The following is a 10,741-nucleotide window of genomic DNA, read 5'->3' as shown; positions in this document are numbered from 1 at the left end:
AATTTAAAATAAACAAAAAATTAAAAAAATAAATCTATACAAAAAAAATGAAATAAATTTAACATAAACGAAAAGGGACAATAAATAAAGCTAGAACTATGTTCACTATAAAAATATTCTGATTTTTTTAAAGACTTTCTCTGTATATTTGATGGTTTAAAACTGTTTTTTTTTTTTTACAAAACGGTTTTTCTCTGTTTTTCATCCTAATCGTAAACTGTTTATAACTGTGAGTTTAAATTCAATTTTGAAAAACAGTTTTGGTTACCGTACGATCACTCTACCTTTTTAAAAATCATTTTACGATTATTTTATATATATATTTCCTCTTTTTTTCAGAAATTATTTTATGGTTTTGAACACCCTATAAATAAAATCACGATTGGAATCTATCGTCAAATTGATTCTCCACCTGATTATTATATTTCTTTAGATATAATTGTTTGGTAAGTCAAGTTACCAGGCATTTTTATACTGGAGAGCCCCAACAGTTTTAAACGTTTTTACACTTATGTATTATTTCAATATGCAAGATTTTTAATGTAAAAACTCTTCATGACTTTTCTTTATACCAGAGCTGCGGTAGCTCAGAAGACAGAGCACTTGCTTTTCGATGAGGTTTCCCAGGTTTGAATCCCAGCGTCGACTTTCAGCTTGCAACGGCCACATTGTTAAGATTTTATAAATTTATTTGTTAAAATAATGGATGTTTTTTTAATAACAGTACTTATCTACCTAAAAAAAAGGCATATATATTTTTAAAAAAAACAGTATTTTTCTGTGAAAGATTTCATATTGGCTCACCAGATTACAGTTTTTTTAGTAAATTTAGCAGTTTTTTTTATAGTATAACACTAACCAAATACTGAAACAAAATTAGAACTTACGTATAAAAAAATCATTCTTTATTTCCATTTACTTAAGATTCCAATATTTAAATTTATGGGGTTTAATTATTTCCAAGAAATAAAAATTAAAAAAAAAATAGATTCATTACTAATTTACAATCATTTCAAACAATTTTGGTTTCAAAATTATTTTGTGATCATTATTAAGTTGATGAAAAATAATTATTCAATTAAAGAAATAAACTGCATTTAAAATGAGCAAAATAATAATGCAAATTTTTTTTGGATTCATATCATCAATTTCTTGCAGAAAAATATTTTGATTTTAAACAACAACATAGTGTGGATTGCTGCAAACTAATAAACGTGTTAAATAGATCCAAGTTTTGGTTTATATAACTGCTTAGTACGGTTAAAAATTTTCAACATTTCAGTGAAAAGGAAAAAAAGAAATAATGACAATTTCAAAGAAAAATATAATTTTTGTCACTCACCGCTTTGAGAAGAAAAATATGGTAAAAACCAACAGAATATGGTAAAACACAGTACTCTATGGGAACATCAAAATGCTCCGTGGTTTTTACAGATTATTTTGGTAAGAACTAACAATAAAATATTGTCTTATGATTTGTGATAAAATTTGGTTAATGTTTTAAAATTTGGTAATTTTATCAGGATACTTTAGAGCATAGCATAAAAAACCATTTATTTGGCTAAATTTAATTTTCAGTTTTGTATTTTTCACTAATTGCGTGTTAACGAAAACTATATTATTAAAAACCAGAAAAATATACCAAATGAATGGTATAAATACCGTATATTCTGATTTAATTAACCAGAATCATGTTTTCTCAATTTTTATAAAAACATCTTAAAGTATCTTTCAGAATGTCTTAAATAATCTAAATATCTTTCTTTTAGTTTTTATTTGAGTTACACTCTTAAATAATAACATACATACACAATATAAAGATTCAAGTTCTAAGTTAAAGAACAAGAATTTATAGCAATTTTAATCACCAAACGTATCAGAGAAAAATAAGGAAAAAGAAAAAAAACTTTTCAAGTTTATCCTACAGAAATCACGTTGAAATAAGATGATAAAATAATGTGCTCCCAAGTATTGTTATCTTGGCTGGAAACAAATCAATCCGAGCAAGCAGGAAATTACACCTTACTAAGCCAAGAAAAAGCGAATTTGAAGGCATCGATTTGCGGTATTTCTCTTTTGTAGTATCCCGTCTCAGTTGAGTCTGGTCGATTTAGTACTCTTTAGTTCTTTTTTTTATTGCAAATCTTGCATGTGAAAAGGACATTTGTTTCATCGTCATGTTCTGAACATGGTATAAATAAAATAGAATGTAACTTTTTTCAGATTGCGCTACTTAGTTGTCTGGTACGTAAGAATATTTCTGTATTTCAAGAATTTTAAACCATGTTCGTAGATTTATAGCTTTATAAGATCTGAATTGAGTATTAAATCAACAATCCGTATGTAATATGACAATGCTATTTTTCTATATATGTATTACTTAGAAATAATGGGATATATTTTAATCTTTTATTTGTATCAATAAATTTCTACACTTTGCTAACTTCATTTCATGAAAGAAAGTATTCATATTGAAATTGCTATGATATTTATAATTTTTCAATAATTATAAAATTAACTAAATGGAGAAGTGGAATTAATAAAGAAAATAAATATTAAGTTTTGTAATTATAAAAAATCTTTAAACTTACAAAATTATAAATATTTGACTAGATTAAATCAAGTAAATTTGATAATCCATGGTAGTCTGTCTTAATCATTTGTAAAATTCAAGAAACGTTTTAATACAATGTGTGGAAAAACCCTTAAATTTTAGTAAAATTGATCATCAATTACATATTTTATTACATCGATATTTCAAATTGATTATATATAAGACAAGATCGGAAACAGCAAAACTAAAATGAAAAATATTGATTTCAGTTATATTTATTTTATTTAAATAAATGAAAATGTACAAATAAATTAACTTAGAACTATGTAAACTAATCAAAGTTTGTAAGAAAATTAAGTTTTTCAGAATATTTTAAAACTTGAGAAATTAATGGTACAACCTAAAGCAGAATAATTTTGCATTTCAAACGATGTTTCGCAGAGAAACCAAACGAAATTTTTCAGAACCCATGGTCTCGAAAGATTTACCTAAGTTGCTTCCTATGCTTGCAAATTTTCGTAAAAATTGAAAAAAAAACCCGCTATAGCACGTTATATCGCGCACTGCACGAAATTAAAAAGGAATAATTCAGAAGTGGTCATTCTTTTTAATTTAACTTAATTTTATGTGTAAAGTAAAAAGAAATAAAATTAAAAGTTTTCTTTTATTTATTTTGCGAAGCCAAAATAAAATATGCAACATCAGTTGATGTGGCTCGCAATTTTTGCTACTGGGAAAGCAAAATTAACTTGTTTAGCAAGACAATAAGAATGTAAGAAAATTTTTAATGTTTGAATACTAGACTGAGAAAAAAAGTATGGTCAAAACTACCAGAACATGGTATAATTTATCGTGTTTCTGGCACTATGGGAGCACCAAAAAGCTCTTTAACTTTTGAACAATGTTTTGGTAATGAACTTGATAAAATTAACAATAAATTATGATTTCATAATATATTCTAAAATATGATAAATTAGGTAAAATTTTGGTAATTTTATAATGATACCTTAGAGTATGACATAAAAACCAATGATTCAGAGAAATCAGTATCAATACGATACTTATTCGTTTAAATACGTATATTCTGTATATTATTACCAGAATTATGTTTTTTTCTCAAGAAATGTCATTATCATAAAGTACTGTAGTTTTACCAGATTTTTTTTCTCCGTATAGGAATAGTTTAAATATAGTCGAACTAATATTGCAAGAAATAAGAATACATTTAAAATTTTACTCTTATAATAATTTTTGGGATCTACTTTTATGGTAATGATTCATAAGGTAGACAAATAGCAAGTTAAAAATAACTTATGAAAAACATATTAAATAATAATTTTAAAAAGCTAGATTTTTGTCGTATAAGCACCATTTTATTATAAAGTTATAGTAGTTTTCGTATTAATTTTTTTACGAAGTAAAGCGAATTTGAATATGTCAATGTCTTAAAAATTAAATGAATTTAAATGGATCAAAATTTTTAAATTAAGGGAGTTTGAATGAATTAAAGTATTTGATTTTTGATATTTTTTACTTTAAAAAAAGGATTTTTTTCAAAGTAGAGAAAATGTCAATCAATTTATTTTTAAAAGTTTATTCATATTTCTACAAATATTAGAAAGAATTTTAATAAATTATTATTTTTTAAGCATAAAAACATTATCATAAATATTACACTAATAAAATAAACTATACTTAAACCATAGACAGAGTTTTCTTTTATTTAAATAATTGTTTTACATTAATCTCTTTAAATTATAACTGAAGTAATTAAAAAAAATCATTTTTTTAAAAATTATGCATAAGATAAAATGCAATATTTCATGAAGGAGAAAAAAAGTTTTTGAATTTATGAATAAGAAACGGTTCATTTTTGAGACTTGTGTTTCAAAAAAATAATTTAAAATGTAAATGATAAGCAAAGTACTATAACAATTTAAATAATCTAAAGTATTCATGTTTTTGCGGTTTCCCATGTATTTATGCATGAAAAATGTACATTTAGTAACTTTTGGGTTTTAAATTTATTTCTTTTAATGTTAAAGGTTTCATTTTAAGAACGAGTATTATTATTTCATTTTATGTAGGAATTATTTTATTTGGCTTAACTTTGTAATAGATTTAAGCATTTTATCTAGAAATTCTATTTTAATATATTTCTTTAAAGTTCTTCAACTTTCAATGCATGATTACTTTGGCAATTGCATGGTTATTGTACAATTATAATTTAATCTTACTGATAATCATCAGATGATACAATTAGCGTAGTGTATACTAATATTATACAAATTTTAGAACATGGTTTGTGAAATATGCCGTATATACATACACTCATAAATGAATAAATATCAACATATACATGAAACTTTCGTTATTTTTGGCTTAAAAGTTGATTTTAAAGTTAACCATTTTATCAATTGGAGATTTTTATTTATTTTTAAAAAGTTACAGATTTTATTAGTTAGTGATTTTATTGAAATAAAAATTGCGCTAAAATCTGAACAATTAAGTTGTAAACAAATTTCTAATACACGAAATTCTTGCAATTCCAATACACAAAAATCCTAAAATCGAAAATTCTTAAAATGTTTTAAGTAGTTGTAATCTGTTCTAAGTACTATTCATGTATTAATAAGCAGAGAGTTTTAAATTAGAATATATTTTTGCTAATAAGAACGAATACTTGTAAAGTAATGATGTTCACTTTATTATTTTCAATTTGTATACATTTCGCTTACAGACAAATACGTTTGATATCCAAACTTAGTTCCAATAAATTTCAGATTATGAAAATAAAAATTCAAATAGTAATGAGGAATTGATAAGATGCCAATATGCATAATCAAATTAGAATAAGAAGAATATCATCTCAACTTTAGTCTAGCAAATTTATTTTAAAAAAAATGCTTAAAATATTATTAAACAGTAAATATTTTAGATTTTTTAGAGAAATATTTTTGGCAGTTTTGGACTTAAAAAATCTTAAAAATTCTTTTAGATAAATTTTTTGTTCACATTTCTTTTTTAGAGGACATAAGTACTGGAGTACAAAACTCATAACGAAACTTTTGCTTATAATATAATTTTCTTATTATGAAGAACATCAGAATTTTCTAGATGTAATTGGAAAACAATTAGGATGATGCTTTTCTGCTTATTTTTGCCATTTTATTTGAGACTGTAAGAAAATGTAATAAATTTATAGGAAAAGTCATTAAATCAAACAGATTCAGAACTGTTTGTTTTGCTATTAGTAATTTCAAGTGTTTGTTTATAAAAGTAATATTGCCAAATTTTATCTATTTTTGTAAAAATTGAAATCTAATGCATATAAAGTCGTTATCCATATAAATTTATGGAGTTAGTCTTATGTTTTGAAATAAAATAATTTTTTCATCATTAATAATAAGTATTTGTTTTCGGAGACTTATATTGATGCATTTTATTTATATTTTGGAAGAAAACTGAGTGCCAATGCAAAAAGCCATTAGCGTAACCAACAGCCATACGCTATTAACAACAAATAAAATTATGTTATGCTTGTAAGCTATATGTATTTTTAAGAAAAGGTTACACAGTGAAATAGAATCAATACTGTTTTTCCATCATTAATTTTAATTATTTAATTATTTCCATTTGAAGAGTAATGCAGTCGTAATTTATTTGTATTTTTTCTAAAAACTGAATAATTAAACAAAACTTTTCGTTGTCATTAATTAAGTAAAAAATTAGATTTATGCTCTTCAGTGAAAAATTGTTTGAGCAAAGGGAATTAAAAGAAAAAAATATTCGGAGCTGTTTTTCCTTCACCAGTTTCAAGTATTTATTTTCGGATAGTAATATTGTCGTAATTTATTTATATTTTAAGTAAAGATTGAACTTAAATATAAATAAAAAAAACATTTATGTCATCTTGAACAATACATAAATTCAGTCATTTAATTTAAACATACACAAGGAAACATTTTAAAAAATAATAGAAAGAAAAATATGACTTACCATAGTATCATTGTGGTACATTTCCAACTGATAACCATCTATAACATTTCTTTCATTTATTATTTGAATGGCGTACTTCGCTGCTTTGTATTCATACACTCCAGCATGATTATGCTCTCTACAATCAGTATTATTAAGCTCGAAGAAACCAAGAATATATATTTTACCAGATTCACCTCTTCTTTTAAAAGGATCAATAATCTCACTTTTATTTGGAACTACAGAAGTCATGTTTTCGTTTATTATTTTCACTTTAGCTGAAATATTCGCTATTATCTCTTCAAGATCATCATCGGTTTTGTTACCGGCATAAAAATCAGTTTCATTCACTCCATAATATTCAGTCTCATTGATGTCCACATATTTAACTATATCTAGCTCTCTTTTTTTTATAACTTTATCTTCACTTTCTGCACCATTACAATTACTTCCGTCAACGTCACATATACCATTTTCATTTTCATCACTAGATTTTAAAAAATTCATGCCTTTTAAAAGATAGAAACTTCTTTTCAATCTATCGAATATCGAATTTCTGGCAAAATCATTATCAGTATCTTTCTCAGATTTTAAATTTTTTCCCTCTTTCACATATCCATTAGCGCTTCGTGGTTTATCAAACAGTTTCACCGAAGTCCTGAAAACGTTCAATCCTTTTTCAGTTAACACGTTTGGCGAGTATATCAGATTTGATCGAACTTTCATTTCATTTTTAGATACACCTAGACCGGTGTTTAAAATTGAATTTTCAGATTGTGCAAGAGATTCTTGTTTATTTTTATAAATGGAAAAAAATGCAATTTTTTGCTCGGGTGAATATTTCTTTGGCACAGTAGAAAAAGTAGCACATTTGATATCTTTAAAAGAAATTTTACTGTCAAACTTTTTCAAGCAAGGGGCATCTGAAGCGCAATTCATTTCTCTTATATAAGTTTTATTATAATTTTCCAGAAAGTATGACCTCAGATTTAAGGAAGACGCATTATTCATAGTCGAATTAAATATTAAACACATTTGATATTTATTGTTTAAATCAATTGAATCACTTAGAGGCAAAAAATTAAAACATAAAATATTGGTGGATATGTTTCGGTAATGGCTTGATTCATTAAATAATGATATGGAAGTATGTTTTGATATCAATACAGGTAGACGTACACAATTTTCAGGGTTGGATGATATGTTAAAAAGGGTAAAATATTTATAAACTTCGTCTGATTTAAAATAATCTGTCTTGTTTTCCGCAGCAGAAACAATTGTTCCATTTTCAAAAAGTACGATATTAGTGAGCAAGAATGATATTAGTGTACATCTGTTAATGTTGAGTAAATTCATTTTACGTATTTTCTTGGTACTATATACAATATTATCATAATGTTAAAAGCATTAAAACAAAGTACCTTCACTTACAAAGTTTCACATTATATCCAAATTCGCTGATATGTAATTAAAACAAAAAATTTAACTTCATGACTTCGGGTCAACTGGGAGAGTTTTGCCATAATACATGAATTCAATTAAATTCTTTATTTAAGCAAACACACAAGAAATAAAAGAGAAAAATTATAGTTTTTTCAGAAATATACTTGTTGACATTCACTTGATAACATTCAATATAAGTTTCAAATATGTACTAAATTGCTTGATATATATTAATGGTTGGATTGCTATATATTAATGGATTATTATATAACTTCTGTGTTTGAAATAGTATAATTTTGTAAAAAATAGTGTTTATTCTTAAAAACAATCATACCAAAGTTAATTATTTATATTTATACTGCAATAAACATGGTGTATCTTCAAAACACATATTTCAAGCCAATGATCTAAAAAGAACACAAATGTGTGCGCTTTGTGCAAAATGTGCAAGTTCAAAATGCAGTATAAATTTCATTATTAAATCTGGGTAATAGATACTTTGATTAATATATATTTAAAGCAATAAGAAGCACTAAAATGTGATTCATTCAAACTGCTATTTAAGCTACCATTTCTATTAAGAAGTTTTAAAATTTCAAATTATTTAAAAAGAATTAAAAAATGAATTGTCAATTCTAATTTAGCGAATAAATCACAATTGATTTATTAAATATTTCTTTTGGCAGCTGTAAATTTCGTTTAATATTTTTTCGTGCACAGTATCACGATAACATTTAAAAAATACTCTCTATATTACAATCCCACTCTTCACTTTTAAATATGCAATAAAGTTCAAATATTGCAGCTCTTTTTCAAATTAAAAATTGTAATAAAATCATAATTTGCACTGTGCTAAAATATGCATAACAAGAAAAAAGTTTACCAAACTGCTTTGTCAAAACACAAGTAAGTAGTTAACAATTCCATGATACGACAGGGAAGCGCAAACGCGCGCCGACGAAACCGACTGTAACTTCAAAATTGTTCTCCCGCCGCTTATAACAGAAGTCTATATGAGAATATCCGAATAAGAAGTTAGCTGAATATAACGCCATCTTTCGGCAGGAAAGAGAATAAGCCTTTAGTGTCACTTCTGATCGAAGTTTAATAATGGAAAAGTAAAAAAGAAGATGTACTTTTTTTTCTTTTTCTCTTTTTGTGCTTATGACATATGAAAGTGCAACAAGGAAGTAAGAACTCAGAATTACTGTTTTTCTTCAATCGATTTCTTTTGAATATTATTGGAAGTAAGGAAACATAGAATGAAAATGTGAGAAAATCGTAAAGAAAAGCTAACTTTGTTGATGAAATACCATTCATGGTACTTTAAAAAACAAAAAGATGATGTTTGGAGGAATAGTTGTGGCATTTTTGAGTAAAATATTTAAATCTGTTTATAAAAGTCTACATTTTGAAGTTTTATACCAATTTATTTTTAAAACTAATGTATTTGAAAAAGAACAAATCTATGAACAAAATAATTATTATATTGACCAAAACAAGTACCAATTTTAGAAATATTAGGATTATAATGCTTTCTTAAACTTAACGATTAAAAAATATGATTTAATTGATGTTTTAAGTTTTGTAATGAAATGTATTTGAATCAATGATTCAGAAGACAGATCATCACCAGTAGAAATCTACTGAAAAAGATCTGTTTTCAAATTTATCAATTCAGTTACAGGGAAAAATAAGAAGATGGAAGAAGATAATTTGAAGATGGAAGATGAAAGATGGTAATTTGAAGATGGAAGATGAAAGATGATAATTTGAAGATGGAAGAAGATAATTTCTGAGATGTTGTACAGGCGCGCAATGCATGACCGAGTTCCTATCCTGAGGGACGGCTTGAAGTCGTCTTATCTTCAGATCAATAGGTACATCCTGAAAAATAAAGGCAGCTGGTGCGCATTGCTGACTAAATTGTCATCACTATGCTCTTTGCTATGAAACTGCAGAGGTTTAAAGGACTATGTGCTTCTCAGCCGATGATTGACTGCTGTGGAATTACTTTACTTCTTTAGAAACACGCATAAATAATATATAAAATAAATAAAACAGGCATAAAGTAGTGGCTAGTGGAACACATGAACTATTTTAAGATGTAGTTTTGTTATTAACGACGTATTAACCAGAGTTGGCCGTTGATTACAGTAATCGATTACAACTGTAATTGATTACAGATAATTACAGCTATGTAATCAATTACTTGTAATCACAATTACAAGTAATCAATTACTTGTAATCGTGATTACAACTTTCAAAAAATTTTGATTACAGCTGTAATCATGATTACAATTTTGATTACAGTAATCAATTACTTGTAATCACGATTACAAGTAATCAATTACTTGTAATCGTGATTACAACTTTCAAAAAATTTTGATTACAGCTGTAATCATGATTACAATTTTGATTACAGTAATCAATTACTTGTAATCAAGATTCCAAGTAATTGCGATTACAAGTTATCACAACAAAAACGATTACGAGTAATTATGATTACAAGTAATCAAAATATATGATTACATGTAATCATGATTGCATGTAATTTGATTACATGCAATTGTGATTACTTGTAATAAAACTATACGATTACAAGTTATTACGATTGTATACTATAGTCAAATTTTTCATGTAAGTATTCATGCGTTTGCATATTTTTATGTACACAGAATGTACGCACGCATGAACGTACAATTTGCGATTCCTATACATACAATGTATGCACAAACGTTGTTTGTACGTACAATATTTATAATT

At 25.7% G+C, this 10,741-nt stretch overlaps 1 protein-coding gene across 1 annotated transcript in view; it reads right to left on the bottom strand.

Annotated features, from left to right (window-relative positions):
• LOC139426973 (uncharacterized) overlaps positions 1-8,984 on the bottom strand; it is a 241,413-nt gene extending 232,429 nt beyond the window's left edge. Inside the window, exon 1 of the mRNA XM_087154818.1 lies at positions 6,554-8,984. Within this exon, the coding sequence (XP_087010944.1) occupies positions 6,554-7,888 (1,335 nt within the window). The 5' untranslated portion in view covers positions 7,889-8,984. The remainder of the gene's footprint in view (positions 1-6,553) is intronic.
• Positions 8,985-10,741: the final 1,757 nt, after the last annotated feature.

Source organism: Parasteatoda tepidariorum, chromosome 11 (assembly GCF_982258835.1).
Source record: "Parasteatoda tepidariorum strain Cologne lab strain chromosome 11, Ptep-v5.0, whole genome shotgun sequence".
Taxonomy (NCBI): domain Eukaryota; kingdom Metazoa; phylum Arthropoda; class Arachnida; order Araneae; family Theridiidae; genus Parasteatoda; species Parasteatoda tepidariorum.
The sequence above is the reverse complement of the archived record's forward strand: the minus strand, read 5'-3'. Positions and strand labels throughout refer to the sequence as shown.